The 22,289-nt window shown below is 43.9% G+C and overlaps 1 protein-coding gene across 6 annotated transcripts in view; it reads right to left on the reverse strand.

The window, feature by feature from the left end:
• The window catches only part of auts2a (activator of transcription and developmental regulator AUTS2 a), a 353,398-nt gene that overhangs the window by 106,519 nt on the left and 224,590 nt on the right, over positions 1 to 22,289 (reverse strand). For all 6 annotated transcript variants that reach the window (XM_037749588.1, XM_037749590.1, XM_037749589.1 and 3 more), the window contains one exon: positions 16,037 to 16,066. In XM_037749588.1, coding sequence (XP_037605516.1) covers positions 16,037 to 16,066 — 30 coding nt within the window. The remainder of the gene's footprint in view (positions 1 to 16,036; positions 16,067 to 22,289) is intronic.

A 22,289-nucleotide genomic window follows, 5' to 3' on the forward strand; every position in this document is an offset into this window, starting at 1 on the left:
CTTGACATGCGCCTGTATGGTATTCACTTTGATCTTGTAGTGCTTTTTTCTAACCAGCTTACATAGAGTAGTAGCCATGACTCAATAATTTTCTACATTAAGAGCGAGGCACAGCTACACTCTTAGAAATAAAAGGGGCTAACTAGAACCATACAGGGTTCGTCAGCTGGTCTCCATAGCAGAACTCTTTTTGGTTCCTGGTAGAACCTTTTATAAAGTTCCCCGTTTCAACCTAAACTAAGACTAAGAAAGAAAACTAAGAACCTTTTGAGGAACTCATTGCGTTACGACCGCAGGGACCAGGGTCTAAATTAAGTTCGAGGGACATTTTCCGGGTCAATAGGCATTTCCCAGTCAATAGGCCCTGGTCGGGGATAGTATTTTCTCATACTCTTAGTATTTTCTCATACTCTTCTATGGTGTAATCTTTCCACCCAGAACCCTCTCTGGAGGTTCCATCCAGAAACTTTCCACCTTCTTGGGCCTTTAAACAAAGATTTTTCAGAGCTTTTGCACCGCGAAGGCATCAACCAATCATGTTGTGTGGAACGGGTTGAGGTGCGCTTATATTTATGAAACAACTACATGGAGTCTCCATAGTCCGAACCGAGACTGCAATCTTTATTACTCCTTTCAACCTTGACAAAGACAGATCAGACCAGGTTAGATCCTTCTGTTCTAACCTTTCACAATACAAACCCTCGACAACTAATATTCAAAAGCGAGTATTTTGTTCATTTTAGTGTTGTTTATTCGTCACGCCCCCGGTGTGTAAAGGCCTTAAGGGTGCTTACAAGAACCAACCAATGGGGTTCTACCAAGAACCCTTTTATATTCTCTTTTATATCCAATAGATGTTTCTCCACCCTAATCATGGTTTCAGTTTAACAGGTTAGCCTGGGGCCAACCACGTCCAGCAGCCTCGGGCCTCATGAGGCTCCTCAAGGACCGGGGCTGATCTGGTGCAGCGCAACCCCCAACAATCATGGTTCACAATCACAGTTTTTGGGGGTGTAGCAGGGATGATCTTTTAACACCCCATGCTTTCAACAATCACTGAAGAACCCTGTCTTGCAAAAAGGGTTCTCTTTGGATGAAAGGGGTTCTTAATGGAACCCTTAGTCTTACAAGGAACTGTTAAAAAAAAATCCTTTCTTCAAAAAAGGGTTCAAATGATTCTGGGCAGAACCTCAGAAGAATCCTTTTGGGAACCCTTATTTCTCAGAGTGTACAGCAGAGATAAAAGATTTCTCCACAACAGTCCTGGATGATCCACCATCTTACAACATAATATGCTCAATTATTAATGGTGGTTAGAATGATCCGTGGGCAGACCTCTAGGATTGGGCCTGCCCCCACAGTCTGGAAATTCAAAGACAGCTAACACCCCACTGTGCTGAATCAAAAGGAATGGAGTATTTACTGCTTATGCAGCCTTTTTGTACATTAGCCATTAGGGCGTTCTAATGATAGAGAAATATACATAAGGGTCAGCCACAGTTCTGCGCTTAAGTTCACGTGCTCCCGGGAGGTCTGCCATCTCCCTCTGCTTTAATTTGAAATCATTCAGAGGCAAAATGGTAGCCGTTTGATTTATCCCTTATTACATTGCTTCTTAAGAATCTGTCAGGCGGCCTCATGAATTCATTCATCTCCATAAGCTTTCTCAGCGCCACTTAGGCCTTGTGTAATCTGGGTGAGACCCCTTATCACTTCATTTGCACAAGCAGGAGACTATCAATTCCTGTCCAGTATCTGGGCCAGGGGAATTAGAGCGGAGGTGTTTGGATGTGTCCAGGCCAGGCTGCAGCAACAAGAAACTGATTACACGTTGAAACACCATGCAGGTGCTCCATTTCACACCCTATATTTACAATATTAGTGAGCATTAGTTAAATACATTTGTTGCTTTACTGCTTACACTCGTTTCAGTGTGGATCACCATCGACAGGCAATTTTCCACCATGAGTCATTGATGTATTGCCACTGTGACAAGAGAGACACTTAAAAGCATTTAGCTGGTGCCTAGCTGCACACAGCAGCCTCATAAAGCCAGACAATGGCTGGGCTTAATAAGAAACAGAATGGATCCCATGAGTGTGGAGGACCCATCAAGCTGGGGAATTTCATTTAATTTCCCCGGGGCCGTCTGTGTCTTGTACACATAATTAGAGCCCAACATGCAATGCTCCTTGTGTTTTGTCAATAATTCCCCACGGAGCAATCAGGACAAGGGTTGGACATGCCTCTGTGACCTGGGCTACTTGCAACAAGCTCAGCCACCTAATTACACCGCCTCTAACAAGCAGTGTGGTGGTGGTGGCGGTTGTAAGGGTAGGAAGTGTGTGGGGGGGGGGGACCGGCCTGAGCCCAGGAGCCGACAGCGTACAGCCCCTCCTCAGAGCCCCTGATGTCATTAGGATTGTTTGTGGCTGCCGCCATGCATGCTGGGACAGCGTTGTCATTCTGACAAGCCTGTTCTCCATTTTCCTCATTTAGGATCCTCTTCTTCTGTAGTGACTCACCGTCTCTGGTGGCTCACACAGCAGGAGATTAGGGATATGGTCCTCTACAGCAGTTATTATACTTTTCTGTAGTGTATAATAATCTATCTCATTTCCATGGCTACAAATATTGCTCGCCAAACAATCCTTGGAAGACTGTTTTAGTCAATCCGAATGTTGATTTACGTCACAAAGTCAATCAGTTAATGAGACAGTTACCATCATCTTCACATTTTGTTCAGTTAGAGTTGTTGCACTAACGGTATCATTTCCTGGAAATGCCTAAAACCTACACAAAGAATGATAAATAGGACACTAATCTAACAACTTACTGACTTCAAGCAGGAAGTAGGAGTACACATTGAAGCTCAAATATCAAATCAAACAAAAACATAAGAATGTAAGAGCCTGTTTGTGTGCATGAAAGCAGAAAACTATGTCACAGATCTTTTGAGGGAGAGTTTTACTAAATTTTAGGGCTGTCAAAGTTAACGCGATAATAACGTGTTAACACAAATTTGTTTTAACGGCACTAATTTCTTTAACACATTAACGCATTCTTGCGATTTTAAGTTGTAAAGGGTTCAGTTTTAAAGTGAAGATACTAGCATCATATTAAACTAGAAAACCTAAGGAATCCATTGGTACCAACCATGTCATACTAGCTTGTCACGAAGGACGCTAAATAACGCTCTAAAGAAAGGTCGAGGAAGAACTGTTATGGCCATTTTCAAAGGGGTAACTTGACCTCTGACCTCAAGATATGTGAATTAAAATGGGTTCTATGGGTACCCACGAGTCTCCCCTTTATAGACGTGCACACTTTATGATAATCCCATGCAGTTTAGTGCAAGTCATAGTCAAGTCAGCACACTGACACACTGACAGCTGTTGTTGTCTGTTGGACTGCAGTTTACAATGTTATGATTTGAGCATATTTTTTTATGCTAAATAAAGTACCTGTGAGGGTTTCTGAACAATATTTGTCATTGTTTTGTGTTGATAATTGATTTACAATAATAAATATATACATACATTTGCATAAAGCAAGTATATATGCCCACTCCCATGTTGATAAGAGTATTAAATAATTGACAAACCTCCCTTTAAGGTACATTTTGAACAGATCAAAAATGTGAGATTTATTGTGATTAACTGAACAAACATGAGACTAATTGCGATTAAATATCATAATCAATTGACAGTCCTACTAAATTTGTAGTCTGCGATCAGATTTTTACTACTTTATCTCTGCCATAGACTGCATTACACAAATTTGGTATAATTTACCATCTTTGTGTCGAGTGCACTGGGTTCGCTTTTGCCAGCTGACAAATCGCAGATAGAGAAATCCTGCTGTGGCTGCAGGGATTAAAGCCATTTTCTGTGGGTGAGCTGAGGTTGCTGTGGAGAGTGGAAAGACAGAGAGCCAGTCAATTCTGAAGCAAGTTGCCTGCAGAAATCCTTGGCTTGACAAAAGGGCAATGAGGGGGCAGAGGGTTTGTGCGAGAGTCACTGGCCCGGTTGCTGGGGGGGCTTATGTGCAGGTGAGCCGGGCCTTGACTGACATCCGCCGAGCGCAGCGAGAAAAGTTTAACCTTGGCGTGTCGGAGAACTCACTCTCAGCGGGGAGAGAGGGCAGATAGAGAGACAGCGAGGGATGAAGAGAGAGCGCGTGAGAGAAAAGAGATAGGCGCAGCGGAGGGCTTTCTGCATAACAACAACCAATTTTTTTTTTTTATAAGCGGCCCGTTTCCAGAGACACTGGTTTGAACCCAAGGTCTTACTCCATGCATTATTAAAGACCGGTAACTGGCAACACCGCCTCATAAATAGAGATGAGGACAGACACCCGAGGAGCCGGGGCGCTGCTCACTCTTGATCGGCCACAAATCCAGCGGCCTAACATGACCCAGAGGGTTCTACGTACGCAGGACGCCACGGCGCACTCCTCTACCCAGCAGCCCGTCATTGCACCTGACAAATGGCACCACGTGGAGTAAGTTCATTAATGCGCACGTCGATTGTATAAAAAATGTATGTGATTTAGTTTGACTCAACATGTTTGACATTGCTGTTTTTTTAGGCTTAGAGCTTAGGCTGATTTTAGCAGCGCTGCTAAAACAACATTAGTGACATTATTAGAAATATGGGGAGAGCTAATGATATGCTTAACAGATGGCTATGAAAATAGCAATCAGTTACCAAGAATAATATGCCATGCCTTCTATATCCTATTGATAAAGGAGTCTTGCTGCAGGAAGACTAAAGGCTGGCCCACACAAAAACATTTTTCAAACCTTAACAGATGTTGAAAATGTGAGAGAGCCCACACATAACGACATTATGTTAAATTCAACAGTTCTGTTCCTATAGTGTGTGGACAGCAACGATTTGTCCAGAACAGCACAACACACACTAACAGATTCCCTTCATGAACAACAAGAGTCCCAACTGTCCCAGCGATGTTAGTTTTTGCACTACTTTGTACTGAAAATTCACGATGGATGGATGGATGGATGAAGTCATGGAGACACGTTAAATAAACACCTGTGTTGTTGCCACAAATCAACAAGTTGGTCCTCCATTTCTGAGGTTCATCTTGCTACTACTTTATGCTTTGCGTTTTGCATTAGCTCATGCATTAGCCACGGTCGCCATGACGGCGGTGGTTGTCCTTCCGCTTCAGTCAGCTTGGTTCCCAATTGGCTATCGTTTTCCCATGAATTGAATATTTGGAAAGATAATCTTTAGAACCATCAAAAAATCAGGACGATTGTCAGGAATGGGAATTGGGTCTAAAATTGGCTTGATTCTCATATAGTGTGTGCCCTGCATTACTGTTATATCATGTGTGCACAACTTCAACAGTGGAAACTATATCTGCCACATTCTACTCTGACTTCGATATATACAAGACGTAACATTTCTTTAACTGTGGTTTTGTTTTCACTCCAAAGCCTCTCAGTATGTGGCCAATCTCATAAAGTCTTTGATATATGTACACAATTTGCCTGAGACATTTTTCTTTTCCAGGTCAGGAAAGATGGAAATGGATTTTTTTTTCTTCCACAGGAGCGAGCATCTCAGTCAAACAGCATATTTATGGTTTTTGTTGCTGATTGAATTATTTTCCATTCCCTGTGTTCTCAGCTTGCGATGGGAATTGAATCATTGCCTTTGAAACATGATTCACTGGTGCGACTGTTTTTTCTCTCCCCCCATTCAATTTCAAGGACTTGGCAACCTTGTTCCATTCAAACGTGTGCATTATTACCTTTTATTGTTGGCCATAAATGAATGGTGAGGTTGAGCACTCTAGAGGCAAGTGTAACACATTAGGGCTTGTATAATATCACGTCTCAAGGTGGGAGTCAACCTTCTACAAGCCTGTGTCTCAACATCAAAACTGCCGTGCCGAAAGCTATCAGAAGGCATCAGGAGGTAATCTAAAAAGCAATAGCGATGCTTTTTGTGGATGCAAAAAAAAGGTTTCGATTGCATTTCACATGCTTTTGTATAAAGGTGCTTTTGAGTTTACCAAAAAATAATCACGACACTGCTGTGTCAATGTAATCAGCATGGGTCCAAATACTTCAACCACAACATTAATAACCTGGCTTCTTTTGACCATTCAGCAAATATTTAACAGATCAACACATTCAACACATTAGAGTTAGAGTTTACACATTCCTCAGGCGCCTGGGAAAGGTCTCATATAAACTCAGACACGTCTGATAAATTCAGAGAAACAGGATGCCTTTTGAAACTGTAGGCACCTTGTCAGATTTAAAAACCGATCCTGCATACAGATTGAATGCCAATTGTAAGCTACTGAGTAAATAGTGAGTTTAGTGTTTCAGCAAATTGGAAAGATTTCACTTCAAATGATGTACTAATGGTGAAAATGTGAGTGCAGGATATAATTGCCAACGCAGTCTTATCTCGGTAATTTATTAGGACACAAAGAGGTCCAAAAAGCTGGGAAGCTTTAATGCCAGGTCAAGGACTTCTTGTATTTTTGTCATATCTAAGGATTTCCAATGCCTATAAGACCCTTTATAGACCTTATGTAACATATAATCATTCCTACCCGTCATATTTTGCCACACTATATTGACGCTGGTTGGGGGCAGCCTTTTGCGTTGTATCTTGACGCTGAAAGTTTGCACATGGTTAGGATTGTGAAACAATGGTGGTTAACATTCTGAAACAGTAGCGGTTAGGTTAAGGCAACAAAACTACTTTGTGAGGGTCAGAAAAAACATCATGGTTTGGCTTAAAATAAGTACGCTTGTAACGCAGCATAAGTTATGGATGTAACGTCATGAGACTCAGTTGCGTCGTATCACGTGACATAACGTCATCAGTAAAAATCACTCTTGGTCAACTTTTGGTTACACACGGGACACCAACACCGAACCCGAGTAGCAGTCCTGTGTTTGTTTGACCCATATTTGACGTATCAACACCTGCTTTAGGTGTTGGTTTATCAGTCTCCAGTTAGTTACATGGAAGGGCCTCCTTCATTTCGTAACTTCAATGTAAATATCGTAAACTATGAAGACTTGACGGATGGCACAAACGCAACATTAATGACATGTTGATTACTGTGCACATCTGAGGCTGTGAGGTCTAGAAAATGGTGTGCTGTGACAGAATGAGGAATTACCTGCTGGGACAATGAGGGGTTGCAAGCTGGAGTTAGCTACTGTAAATGGGTCACCGTGGATGTAGAGGAGGACGGAGGAGGGTCAGAGCCCCAGAGGAAAGCAAGCCTGCTCTCTTCAAGTCTCAAATCTTCTCTAAGGCAACACTGGCTACGCTGCTTAAACAACACAAGATACTGTTTTTTTGTGTATGTGTTGTGTGCGAGGATTCGTCACACTTAAAGTCATTTAGAGTGGTGTTATATTCAAGAAAGCAGGTGAGCAAAACCATCAAAATGATCAAAACAAAAGATAAAGCAAATTTCACCTTAACACTCAAAATGTTGAGGCGAGCTCAGGATGGGGGCTGTATTTCCATTTCCAATAACGCCAACAGTAAACTGCCTCCTCCAGCTTTAACAAGTGTAAATTAAGACAAAACAATCTGTTGGCGGTTGTATATCACCGACAGGCAATATAAATAACCTGTGAAGTGCATTGACAGGCTGACACCTTCACCTTGTGTCGCCATCTTATTTCTTATAGGAAAAAGGAAACATGGAAATTTATGTCAATTAGGCCGCTTCCATTTAATTACCAGGGTGAAATGTCTCTCGTCTGACCTTCTCTCCTGTGGCCTTACGCTCCACAGTGTCATTACTGTACCGCTGGGTGGATGGGCGGGATGAGTTGCACTACAAGGGAGGTTGGGAGACGGGGAGGAAGAAGGGGAGGTTACAGGGGGAGGACAGGCGCGTGGGTGTGTGTGTTTGTGTATGTGTGGGACTGTCTAGGGAGTGTTGCTGCCTGCTGACCTGGTCATCCATCAGACAGGGTCCATCCATCCACCCACCCCCACCTACTCCTCCTCCCTCCCCACCTCCCCCCACCCAGGGCCCATCAGCGTGGCTCTCTGCCAGGCCTGGAATCTCCACATTAATTTCTCATCTGTGGCACCCTAATGAGCTCCGCCTGCTCGTCCACCTCCGAGACCCTACTGATTATCAGACAGGGGGGCGACCATTTGTCAATGGCAAGAGGTGGCATTTACACTGCTGACCTTGCTGCCAAGGAGAGAGGAATCAGAAGGGGAGAGAAGAGTCGCAGAGAAAAGAAAAGGAAAGCAATCAACAGCTGTGGAGCGCCACGCTGTTAGCCATCACGAGCACTGCCACGTGTGGGATGATCTTTATTCATGGTAGTGAAGGTGGGGTGCTTTTACGCATTTAGTGACCAAATGTCCATCTATCTATCTGTCTGTCTGTCTGTCTGTCCTTCTTTGGTGAAACCTGCTTGAGGCGACAGACCTCGAGGTGTAATCATTTTCTCGCTTCTCACATCCACTTGTTAAATGACTTCTCAAAGGGGAATATGCTTGTTCCTTTTCTTTGTATCTCTGTTTGTGTGTGTGTGGAGGCGAGAGGTTGGCTGCACTGGTGAGCCGTGTGCACGCGCCTCAGAGGGAGCAGGGATTTACCGGTTATTGGATGGAGGGGAGCGGTGTAGGTCTGTGACACCCGCTAACCTTGGCCAGGGCTACTGGGACTCCGGGGGTATCCATCACTGTGGCAGCCCCGAGACCCAGACCGGGGGAAAAGCCACAGAAGTTGCCGGAGGGGGGGGGGGAGGGAAAAAAGCTAGTAAAAATTTAATGCACTCCGCAGAGCGGTCATGTCATACTTGGTTATGGAAAATAATCCCAGATGCCTGCAGTGCTAAAATGGAGCTGTAATGTGCTCGCCTCCTAACCCGGCCTGACAGCCATGATGTACGACTACCATTACCGGAAAATATCACTTCAACTAACCCGTGATCCGGCTCCGCTAAGGGTCATATTATCCATGAGGAACAAATTACACTCCCCCAAAGTAAATACAAATTTCCTACACTGACTGGGTACAAAGCACAGAGGGGGGAGGGGGCAGGCGGGGACGTTACCTATGACAACGCTCTGCAGAGTGACAAGGATGATAAAGTACATGACAAATCACTGGCTGACAGGGTACTCTAGTGCAATCAGCCTCAGCCTCGGCCTAGCGAGCACCCACTCAAGCCTGTAAACACTACTCTCTTCCTTTGGAGGGGGCAAAACACATAATCTTTTAACGCTGACAAGTTGCTCTCTCCTTTTTATTACTCATCCTTCCCACTGCGGTGGCGAGAGGGAGGGTTTGTGGGGGGGGTGGGAGGAGGAGGATATAAAATGGTTTTATGTACAGTGCTGCCGAGTGATTGAGAAACTCGACTCTTCCGCTGTAATTGCCTGAGGGCAAACACAGCAAAACAATAAAGGAAGGGAAACAGCAAATATATTACCAGTTCAGATCTTTATTTTATGTCAAGGACAAACAGGTTCTCTCGGCTGCTCTAAAGCACCCATTTAGATCCCTCGCCTCCAATAAGAGCAAAGCGCAGCAAATTACAGCACTCCGTTGCATGGCCATTAATAAGACGCAAAGCGTTTTCAAAATGGCATTTACAGCTTGTGGCTGCTGATAGAGCGAGTAAATAACACTTACGAAAGGTGTGGTCTCTATAAAAAAAAAAAAAGCCCGGAGGCAGGGGGAAGAGAAATAAAAAAAGCGACAGAGTGATAAAGTCCTGCAGATTACGACACAGAGTCATTGTCTTCACAAAAGGCCTAAGTAGCACCGCTGATGAAGAGTTAAGCTGGAGAAAGCACTTGAGCAGTAGCAGATATTCATACTAAACTATTTGACTGGCAGTTTCAAGGTGCCACTTACTAGCAAAAAAATCACTTAAGCATTAGCAAGTCCAGACAGAGTGAGTACCTGAGCACTCTTGACAATATTACAAAGACTGCAAAGACAAGGTGCAGAAATTTGCCGATCAGAAAAGATTAATGTGGAGTGAATGTTCCGGTGCATACATTTTTGAAATGAAAAGTGCATAACGTGTTTTTCTGAACGTGTGATACTTTACCCCCCCAAAAAGGATATAGAGAGGGGTTTCAAAGCTCTGGATGGTACACATGTAGACGCTAAAGGCCCTGACACACCAAGCTGACGGTCGGCCGTCTGACAGTTTGGGGTTGCCAGTGAGCGTCTGTCGATCTAGTTTTTGGGGCGTGTCCCGCACCGTCGCCTCAACGACATGTCCATCTGGAATGAAGCTAAGTGGTGAGTGAGAGTGGTGTGAAAATGACGCTTTGTTTCATGCAGAACGTATGTGGTAATTGGTCGTTGGCTGTCGTCTTTGCGTTGTGTTCGAGTGCAATTTTTTGGCCAAGACAAAGTCGTCGTGTGGCAACGCAACCGGTGGCCTTTGTCGCCGCTCATTCTTTGATGTCGGGTCGGTGTGTCTGGGCTTTAAGGGAATGTTTCACAGCACTCCTAAATGGCCTCAGATGGTGGGACACCTGTTGGTGTTAACTACACCATGAAACAAGGCAATGTTACTGGGGCTTTGGTGGATGCACATCATGAAAGACACCTGAGGCTGTGGAGCTCTCCTCAGTGTGCTCTCCTGCCAGTAAAGCGGAGCATCGTAACTGAGAAACAAGCTGCTCCAAATGAACAGGCCGGTTCTGCCTAGACCTAATAAAAATGACCACCTGATCCTGCCTGGATCCACCAACAAGGAGAGGACGAGTGCGAGAGCACATTTCGCCGACTGTCTGGGTTTCAGTAGTGGAAGGTGGGCCAAGCCACACGACAGCAACAGACAAACGTGGAAACCCTCGCCAGCAAAAGCTTTGAGAGGTTTCTGGCCCCTCGGCAGGCCTTTTTGCTCGCATCCTGCTGCCAATTTAGAGACCACGTGACTCCCATGTGGCCCAGTGTACAGTATAGGATGAAAAGAAGGCAAATCATCCCATTTTACGCTTGCAACATAATAAGAATGAGCTATAAATAGTGAGGCACAAATATATAAATGCAATTTCTGTGGGATTAGATGAGGAACCAGACATAGAGACACACAATCAACCACATTAAAGCTAGGGTCGGTAATGTTAAGAAACTAGCAAGAGTACGCTACATTTTAAAAATTATCCAACCAAAAAACAAAGCTCAGTGTTGCCAACTCTTTTCCAAAGAAAGTAGCTAGCAGCACTAGCTCCAAAAGTCCCTAAATCTAGTCACAAAGTCGGCAACACTGACAGTCCATCCCTTCAGGCCTCCCTCCAAAGCCACTTATCATTATGAACATAAACAACGAACATGGCTATGGTTAGTACTCACAGCTTTCAAGCAAGCAGCTCATGGAAGACTCCTGTGATGCGCAATGAGTGAAGAGTTCATCTCATTGAAATGATCGGATGGGATTATTACAGTCCAGTCCTGCGACAGCCACAGATACCAGATATTTGGCTGGACCGCAGAGGGCCAGCCCTACAAATATGCAAAAGTCTGTCACTGAGTGACTGAGTGAGCGATGAAGTTACATGATTAGTCGACCGATTGTTGGAGTTTCCTCCTTGGCCGTTGCTCTTTCACAATGAAAAGGCGGGAACAGTCCTTTATGCTCAGGAAACATGGACAAAGCTGTGAAACTAGACGATCTAGTTCTAAAATGAAACCAGATTCAGCAGTGGCATAGACTATTTCTTGCTTAAAATGTTTTCAGAAGTAGATTTTAGTGGATTGTTTAGACGGAATAACAGAAAGTTTATGAGCCATGTTGTTTCCTGTTTGAAAGGGCAATCAGAAAACCAGGACCAATCAGGTGCATTTCACAATAGGGTACGTCACCGCTTGAACAGCCAGTTGAGTGGAGCAGCGCGTCCCAGAGTGTCCTCGCGGGAACCTGATGGACATGTACCGCTGGATTTAACATTATAGACATGACCACTGACTATTTGTGTAACAATTTAGCCACAAATTCACGGACTGACCAGACACGGTCCAGACATATACTTTCACTAAGTCCTGATTTTCTTTTTTTTTGTCAGAGCAATTGATTTATTGATTGCTGAATGCTCGGGATGTAATGAGAATTTCAACAAATATATAACAAAAATGTTTTTCAGTAACACTACCAACCCTAGCTTTAATTATTATCACGCATACAGAAGTATTTCTGTCACATTTTGCACATATAATATATAACTTAAAGGCAGAAGTATTCACCTTTCCCCTCTCATGATCTGAGCTCTGATTGGATTGCTTGATACTGGCAGAGAGAAAGGAAGACCAGTGGTAATGGGGGCCTTAGCAGAGATGCTAATGACAACGCATACAGAGCTAATAATACCAGTGTTGTGTGACGAGTGACTGCACTGAGCCTGCCTCCTACCTGTCTCCCACTATGCCATTAACATGTCATGTTGGCGAGGGCCCGTCCTACAGGTCACTTTATAATGAGCAAATGCTCTGACAGCTTCCAACACACTCGCACACAAACACACTCGCACAGGATTGTGTGCACACACACTCTGAGATGCGAATAGCTGTCTCTTATCAGAGTCTGGCAGCTCCCGCCGACACGGCGGAGGCCTTCTACACCGGGCAGAACATGATTTCTCCTGGGAACACTTTTTCCATTTCCTGCTTTTGAAGGGGGAACTAAATAAGCCACGTTTGTCCTCATCTGAATACATTTGACCCATTAAAACGACTCCGCTCTCCCGCGCCCTTCGCCGCTGCCATGTTTTAAAGTAGACCACGTCGCCCGCAGAATGCAAATGACAACGTCGGCAGTGGGCGTAGCGCGCCTGGCGCCTGGCAGGTGCAGATAGTGGCAGAGGTGACGTGGACTGAGGAAGGGGGTAAAAGTGTTGAGTGAGAGCTCCAATTACTCCCTCACATTGAGGAAGAACACATGAGTCAGCCCCTGTCATAGGGGTCCCCTATTTACTAATTCACTCCTCTGTTACTTTAACACACAATTAATCAATGACAGGAAGGTGTAGTCGGAGCTGTTCATCAGGAGCGTAACGTGAGCCAGGGTGAATTAATACAGTCACTGGGGGCCGGATTACAGTTTACCGTGCTCCCTCTCTCTTCCCGAAACAAAAAGGAATTGCCACCGAGACAGGAGCAATTTAAATCGACAACACTGAGTAATGACTCAATTTGCTGCACAGTCTAAACACCACAAGCAAATGGCATTACTAAATCATTAGAGTGGATCTAGATCTCTGGGTAGAAGTCACTGGATGATATGGCTGCTCTTACAATCTATGAGGTGCGCTCAAACTGTGAGTACCTGGATATTATAAATAGAGCCGCACCGAATACTAACAACAAACTTGTAGATGCACCTGGATATCATTATCCATAAACTTTGCTTTGACCAAAGCCAATATTAAAAAGGTACAACTGTACTTTTTAAGACAAACAATGTAGGTATACTAAGACAGCGTATTAGGACCATTGTAGGTAAAAAAAACTATAAATTAGGGAGCCGGGGGTTGAGGGTAATATTCAGAGAAAATAACAATCTGAATTTCTGAGATCAAAGTGGCTAACTTATGAGAAAAAGCAGGGTATACCAGATGTCCCTCTCCCCAGCGAACTCTAAGGACATAATTCACCATAATCTGTAGTTCAACACAAGGGATTAAGTTATGTGTCTTTTCTGTGTTGTTTCACACTGACACAGTGACAGTTGGGCACAGTGCCTTCAAAGCGCCAGTGTGTAACTATGGTAATGCAATGTGTTCGGAGCAATGACATTCAGACGGTGGCTGGCGTTACCATGGTTTTTCATTGAGTTTTTTTCTTTCAAATGTATGACTTTATAATCTCAGAGAATATTCAAGTTTTTTTCTAAGAAATTTGTAACACTGGGACGACACGTCTATCTCACAATTCGATACTATCACAACACTGATTCAATATGTATTGCGATTTTTAAGTATTGTGATTCGATTACCAATTATTGCGATTTTTGTTAATTTTTTTTAACACTAGACCATGGGAAAAAGTTGAATCATACACTTTTAGGGACATTTATTTTGGAAAATATTTGAATTAATACAGTAAAAATCTTTGATTTTCAGCATGTATGTAGTCAAATATATCAGTCATTGTCACAAATTATCTATTAAATTCCAGCAACCCAAAAATCAAAGAATAAAGACAACTTTTTCTCGCAAGTTTATGACTATAATCTTGGAATTTCTGAGTTTTCTCTTGGAATATTACCCCCTTCTTCAGCTCCGTAATTATTATTTTTTTTAATCTAAAATGACCCTAATACGCTGTAGTAGTATACAGTATGCCATGATGTTTTATACATCTATTTTTATCCATTTCCATTGCTATCCAGTTTGAGAATTTGGTCTTGCCAACAGAGAAAAATATGTTAGCCTTGTTAGAGAGGCAAAAACATAATTGGGGTGAATCAGGCTTAACTTGACATCTTCAAGAGACAGCTGAAAATGAAAATAATGGAGCATACAGTGTTAGACTCTCCTAACCATCTCCATCACAGTTTTAGCTCTGCCATGAATATGCTGTATTTGTATGCACTTTGTTACCAACAAAAATGTTTCCCTTCTTGGCACTCTTTAGCTTTTTAACCTTGTTAATCCTTTGTATTGATTTGTAGTATTTGCAATTACAACTGTGTCATTTTGTTTTGCTTATGACCATGTGTCTGTAAAACTAATTTTCTGATAGGTGTGAAATATGGTTTGTGCTTTTCAACCCTGTCTCCTCCAAAATTAAATTCCCATACAACTCAACTTGATTCTCAATTACGTTTTGAGGGAAATGTATTCTCTCCAGGATTACGGTCGTAGTGTTTAACACGTGGTTAACATCATAAAGTGAAACAAAACAAAAACGCAACAAATTACTTATGTTATGTTTAGTGAAAACATCACGGTTGGGCTTAAAATAAGTATGTTTGTTATGTTTTTTAAAGCTAGCGTTGGTGATATTCTTAAAAAACTTTGACTTTGGTTTCACACGGGACACCGCGGACAGTTTTGTTGTATGGGAATGTAATTTTTAGGAGACCAGGCTGGTGCTTTTACAGTCCCAAGATGACAAGAACAAGCAATCCAGGTGACATTATTACCTTCCCACATGCGCTGTCATCAGGCAAAACTTTCAACTTTCAAATCAACATATACTGTATCTCCTGGTCCATTACTCATGCACACATATTTCCTGCACAGATTCTGCTCAAGACTGCAAGAAACATCCTGAATTTAGTGATCTTTTCCATTACGCCAACATTAAGCCAAGCCTTGGTTAGCCCCACACAAACTCATCAGAACATTTCTAGTGAAAAGTTCTAAATCTGTAGAACGTGTGTCTTGGTGACCGATTGGGTTTCCCTGCAAATGTTTTTATATCCTGTAAAATTGCATCAAAAGTGAGAAAAGAACCAGGATGGTATTCCAACACAGGAAGATGCTATAGATCTTGACAGTTGGAGGTGTTATAAGCAATGAAGGGATTGTGTTACTTCTAATTAGGAAAAGAGTGTGTCTCAAAAACAGACAGACAGGCAGATAGGTAAAAAGATAGTCAGACAGATGGACAGATAGACAGACAGATAGACAGATAGACAGATAGATAGATAGATAGATAGATAGATATGGAACAAAACACAAGCACTGCACTTAATACTTAGATATGCCAGTCAGTGCTGAGCTTTAAGCAAAAGAAAGCCTGCACCCCTAAGCCCTGGCTGTCACAGTAGTCTCATTTAAATGTCATCTAAATCCTAAAAACCCAGAACAGTTTGATTTAGATTTTGCACATCATTAAGTCATTTATAATTAATGCGCAGCTAATTAAGGCTTTCTCATAGTTATTAACAGGATGTTTAATTCTAATTACATTAAATTCTCTGCCCTAAAGAAAGTCTAATATTTGAATCTTATTGAAACCCGGTAAAGGATGCCTGAAATGATCCAAGCACATTTAATAGTATAGGAAAAATCACAGTAAATGGCAGTCCTACCTTGTCATCTTGGTCAGTCTCGGTGTCACACTGCAAAAAAAGAAAAAGAAGGTGAAAATGAAGAATTATATGTATGCATTCATGTTTAATAACTGTCCTCGATTCTACTTCAACACACATGGGTGCCATAATCTAATTTAACTTTGCATATGGCATATCTTATCAGCTCTTTAATGACAAACTTATCACAGACTCCTATTCAGAGTCTGAATATCATCAGATCACTTCATTAGCTGACACAAGCACCTGCATGTGAAACAAAGCTAATTTCTCAGAAGCAGCCGTGCCCTTGTTAACTTTGAAACCAATGTGAGATTCAGACGGAGCTGGAGTCTTTAACCGCCACTAGAATTATAATTCCATGATGTGTGTTCCTGCTCGAGGCTGGGAATGGAGAAATGGCGAGGAGAGGAAGGAAACTTTGTAAACGGAGGGAGGGAAAAAAGTGGTTGGATTTCATTTTTTCTTTCCAATTTCAATTTCAAGGTCCACTTAATTCTTTATCAACTAATTAGTGTGATGCTGGGTGACTGGCGGCCCTCAACGTTGTGCATATGGCTGAGGTGCAGAGAAGCACTGGAGTCGGTAATGAAGAAGGCACTGGGGGGGAATATGGGCAGGGGTTGGCACAGTGTGTGTGTGTGTGTGTAGGTGGGGGGACTGGGAGTGCAGGGAGGGGTTGGTGGGTGTCGATTAAAGTAGGGAGGGAGTGAAGGAAGGGGGTGCAATGATTGACAGCCCAGGGAGTGAGCGACAGAAGCCGTTTTTTCTCTTTCTCTCCTTTTTTTTCTGCTTCCATCTCTTGTTTTTTTGCTGATCCTGAGCCCTGCAGAGCTCAAAAGTAGCTGGCTGGGCTCGTGGCTGCTCCGTTTCTGAGGCTGGACGGTAAAAAAAGGGGGCCTTGCGAGCTCAGCAGGAGCATAGCATCCAATTTACAGGCCTGTCCCACACGGCCCCAGGGGCCGCCCGCGGCACACTGCCATGATGGTCAGCTCCAGCAGCTCATAAATTATGCAGAGGCAATAAACGCACTGGGCAAACACTCCTCAGACGTTTCCCCGCTCTCCATTTCTCTCTCACTCTCCTTTCTCCACCACCCACGACATTCCATCCCCCATTTTAATACAGTGTGCAGAGAGCCAGCGAAGATTGTCAGCTGGAAGAATAAATAAGGGTAATGACAGACGAGTGCAGATTCTGATTACACGTGAATGTCTGTGTAATACAAAAAGCCGCACACTGTGTGCACATCTATTCTGGCTCGTGAATAAATAGGCGTGTCGGACGCGTATCGCTCTCTCTCTCCCGCACAGGACTGACTAATGCGGCGGCAAGCGAGATCTGATGAGCAGTATTAGCCATCTCAACTGCTTCCATGTATTCAGGCCTCTCAGAATGTGACAACAGTAATGCGACCGAGCACTCATTAGCTGCCTCTCTGCCTGTGCACACTACACACCCGGGAACACAGGCATGCGAGGGGGTTCAAATAATGGACATCATTTGAGTTTTTCCACTGTGTTGTGATCCGTGAAAAAACTCTACCAGCCTTTCTTTCTCGTGTTCCCTTTTTTTCTCCTCGCTCTCCCTCCTTTCCCCGTTCGCTGGCTGTGCAGCCAATTGCTTTGATTGCCGAGATAGAAGCCGGCTGGAATGACTCGCCCTTGCTTGTGAAGCAAATGGAACATGCTAATGGAACTCATCGTATTACCCGATGCAAAAGTGCCATAGCTCATTACTTTAAGATAAAAGGATATCATTGTAGACGGCGAGCAGAATTGACTTTCTGTGCCGCGACTTGATGATGATTTAATCAACTGCTCTCTTTCACTTCTCATCCCCGCGCCTGTCGCTTTCGCAGGTGCCACTAAACGAAGCACTCACACGGCTAGTGGGGGGAGAGAAAAGAAAAGAAATTGCTGTCATTATTTTTTTTTCTCTCCCTCGGAATAGAGGTATGCAAATTTCCCAGAGCGACAAAGGGTGGAAAAAAAGGGAAAACTTAATAAAATGGAAATACCTTTATAATGAGCAAAGTAAAAAATCCTGAGATCAAGCCTGACAGGCGAGGGCAGGCGATTTGATCGTCCTTACAACGCAGGCGCCAAAGCTCCCTTGAACTCGGTGCTCAAGCATAGAGCAAAAAGTAACAAATAATAACATCTCTAAAAGAAAGAAAAAAAAAACAGGCACACAAACAAGTCGGTAGCTGTCACTCACTGATAAGTGATCATAGTGAACTAATGCGTCGCCTCATGCATAAAGCAACCTGAGGCGGGGGAGAAGAATCCCTGCATATCTGGAGTTTTTCGGCTCCTCGTATTTCTACTTACCGACTCACAGAAGCAGACGGAAAGCTAGAAAGTCTCGGCTTTCGCTCTTGGAAACGCCAGGAATGACTGGTGCACCTCATCATTAATAACCAAGGTATTGTTTTAGGAGGTAAGCAGGAGCTCAAACGTTCAGTTATTGCTACTGACGGGTGAGTGTATAAATCTGCAGAGCTACGGTTAACTGTAATGTCAAAAACACTTTACACCAATCCTGGGAGGCCGTATCTAATGAAAAGACATATGTCAGAGGTTTAAAACGACTGACAAAAATGAATAGATTATAGTGTGGAGAGAGAAAAAAAACACAACAACAATGGTGCTATTGAGATCAGTGGAGTTAGCTTTCTGACAGGCGGTAGGAAATGGGTCTTATTTAAAGCAACAGTCATGTACAATAAGGAAACCATTAGTCCTGGGAGGGGGCTGACAGAGAAAAGTGATACTCTACCCCGGCCCGCTGCTGTTTACACAGGGCCGGCATTATACAGTACAGCTAGACCCCAGTGTTAAGTTTAAGTAACACAAGAATGTCAAACATTAGCGTCAGCTCTAAGAGCTGTTGATGTTGGCCTGTATCCGGAGCACTTCTGATTGCCGCTCTGCTCTCACGCGGGCCTCTCTTTTGGCTGAGTGCTCTTTACAAATTTCCCTGCGCTCCGTCCAAGCATCGAGCCTTTTGTTTATATTGGTCTGGAAGCAGGAGTCAATTATTCTTGTCCTAAATCCTCTCCAGCTGAGAGTAATGCTGGCCCGATACAAGGGGAAACATACGGAGCCACGGGCGGAATGCTAAACGATGCAGCTACGCTATAGGCCCCAGCAGCAGCAGGGCTCACCAGAGTCTCCGGCTAGAGCTACCCGCAGAAAAATGTCTGCACTAAAAGAGGCAACCACATCACACAGGGATGCGTGCAAGGCAAGTATGCCGTGTTCCCGTTTCCAACATAACCTTCTGGAAATCCACTGGTCCACAAATACTAACAGATGTTAAGTCAATCAAGAACAAAATGACATGCATAACCGATAATTCTGCAGGTTTGCGTTTAACAGGCTTATTATAATTTCACATCTCCAGTGTTACAAGTTGTCTCTAATGTAATATTTTCTGAAGTCGGGATCTGTGATGGATGCGTATTGTCGCCCCCATGAGTGACATTAGCCTCAGGTTATGCTGGTTGCTATCCGTGACCTTAGAATTAATTATGGTTGATATGGGCTTCATTAAAGCGCCCCGCTGCACCGAGGATGGTGTCTGTTTATCAGGCTGAGCCAGGTAGTCCTGCAGGATGGCTGAAGGGGTTAAAGCCCAGGGAAGGAGCCAACCCGCCTGCATGCCTGGGAGCTACAAAGACAGCATGAAGGATGGCAGCCATCGCCAGGGTCAGCTATGACGGCGCCAATTTGATGTGCCGTCGTCGAGGGCTCCTCGTTCCCCTCCTCCTAACAGCTCCTTCCTGATATAGCTGCGCGTCCTGATGGTTTTCTGATGCAAACAGTCACATGGCAAAATGGTTTTCTCCCCTCCCGCCGCATCCTCCTCCATCTGCTGTTGGGGCCTGGGTGCCGCCGACCGCCTGCCTGTCACAGCGTGCGTGGAAATTAGCTGGGGAGGAGGTGCTCGCTTGTGCTAATTACATTTTAATCATTGGAAATGTGTTGGCAAATCAAGCCTTGATTGCCATCTTGGAGCCCAGTGCTCCTCTCTGCAGGTTGGTGGATGGGGGTGGAGGGTGGGGTTTCGCGGGGCTAGAACGCGGCTGAGCCCAGACTCGCCAAGCTGGACGCCTCGCTCTCCGCCACGGCTTGATATGGCGGCACGCCTGGCCTACCGCTGGGTCGGGGCTGTGCCGCATTATTCATGGGGAATAGAGGAAGACCAGCATGGCGAAATGGGGGGGGATCTGTGCCATGCTTATTCTCAAATCCCCCACTCGCACCTCCCCGTATCCCTCTCTCTTTCTCACCCACACATTACACAGTCTGCCAGTCGCGCCACTGTGAATTGAGGAACAACAAATAGAGCCGGGCAGGAGGAGACTGATGAGCTCAGGGTTTGCTACACAGCACCTGCTTTGGCACACGAAGCTGGAGCAGCAGGCCCCCGTCACAATACGCTCACAAATTACTTTCTTATAACACAGAAATTTAAAAAATTTAGACTTTTTCAGAATTAAATAAGAATAATCTTAATGAGAATGGTGGATACGTGTTGCTGATTGGAGATGCAGATATGGTACCAGAAACACCAACATGGCCGCCGGCTTCATGCAGCTCCTTCACCCATTGTGTCTTGTTATTAATGATGATCTGCTCTGGACAGACTTTCTGTTAAAAAACCCCTTTTCCTTGATACACCACAGACTGGCACTGTTTTTAGGTTCATTATGAGTGTGAATCAAACACACACCCAAACATACAGTGGAGCTTCACACTGTAGTGAACCTCAAATAAACTAAAGACCAGCAGACACACATTTCATAAAAAAAAGACAGTTAAGTAAACACACCTAAAAGTTCAGTGAGTGGAAGGAAATTCAACATGACATGCCTGACTGGGACAGATCATTAAAATAAGCAGGGTTTCTGAGGCGATGACATCCAACATCTAATTTCCACAGCGTCTGCTTGATGTCGAACTGTCATATGAAAGTATGGCAGGGGGAGAGAAGAAAATCACGAGGAAAAGAAAACAGCACAGCTTGAGTGTTTGAGACAGTCTATACGGCCACGTAAGGCAAACGCCTCTTTTCATTAGCCAAGAATGTTTCGCCAGGGAGGACCAGACTTCTGTCTGGACTAATAGAACCGGGTCTGATCCACATGTGCAGCACTGGCCAAACGCAGCAGGCCAACATCTGAATGCAATTTCCCTTCAAATGTTAAACTTTATCCAGTAGATATTCAATTCGACCGCAAAACCCTGGATTCCACTCACTGGGGCAGTGGAGCTAAAGGAGGGACGGCGGCGGAGGAGGAGGGCAGAGAAATGAAGCCTTCCATAAAATAATAAGAACTTTATAGTGTGTGACCTCTGGTTCCAATACTCTGGAGTACATTCTTTTTATGTTTGATTTCACTGGAACGTGCCAAAACTTACTGAGAGGATGTTTGAGAGAATTCTCTAAACCTAACCTGTGTTATTATTAAAGAGGGACTATTATGCTTCCTCCCCCGTCCAAAAAAAAAGCCGAGTCTGCTCTGATTTGTCAGCTGGCCTAGTGTTGTGATTGGTCAACCGCACCTAACTTTTCGGACTCCACTTCAGCTTCACTCTAGCTACCTTTGTTTGAGGGCGTGTCAAACTGGCCGTGTTACTTGTTAGTGTGTTACTTGGTGACATCACCACGTTACAGAAGAAAAGGCAGGACTTCAATCAAGGTGTTTCAGGAAGTTCAGGAGCAGTGTCTCTGTGGGGGAGAGGAACTCCCTTTGGCGTGGACTTTGGGCTTCAGAAATTTGCAGACCTTTTACATACTCAAAAAACTATAAGGGCTGACAATTGATTAAAATAATCAATCGCGATTAATCGCACATTATCTGTTCAAAATGTACCTTAAAGGGAGATTTGTCAAGTATTTAATATTCTTATCAACATGGGAGTGGGCAAATATGATTGCCTTATGCAAATGTATGTTTATATTTATGACTGGAAATCAATTAACACAAAACAATGACAAATATTATCCAGAAACCGTCACAGGTACTGCATTTAGCATAAAACATATGCTCAAATCATAACATGGTAAACTCAAGCCCAACAGGCAACAACAACTGTCAGTGTGCTGACTTGACTAGGACTTGCCCCAAACTACATGTGATTATCATAAAGTGTCTGTAAAGGGGAGACTCGTGGGTACCCATAGAACCCATTTTCAGTCACATATCTTGAGGTCAGAGGTCAAGGGACCCCTTTGAAAATGG

The sequence above is a fragment of the Sebastes umbrosus genome, chromosome 17, assembly GCF_015220745.1.
Source record: "Sebastes umbrosus isolate fSebUmb1 chromosome 17, fSebUmb1.pri, whole genome shotgun sequence".
Taxonomy (NCBI): domain Eukaryota; kingdom Metazoa; phylum Chordata; class Actinopteri; order Perciformes; family Sebastidae; genus Sebastes; species Sebastes umbrosus.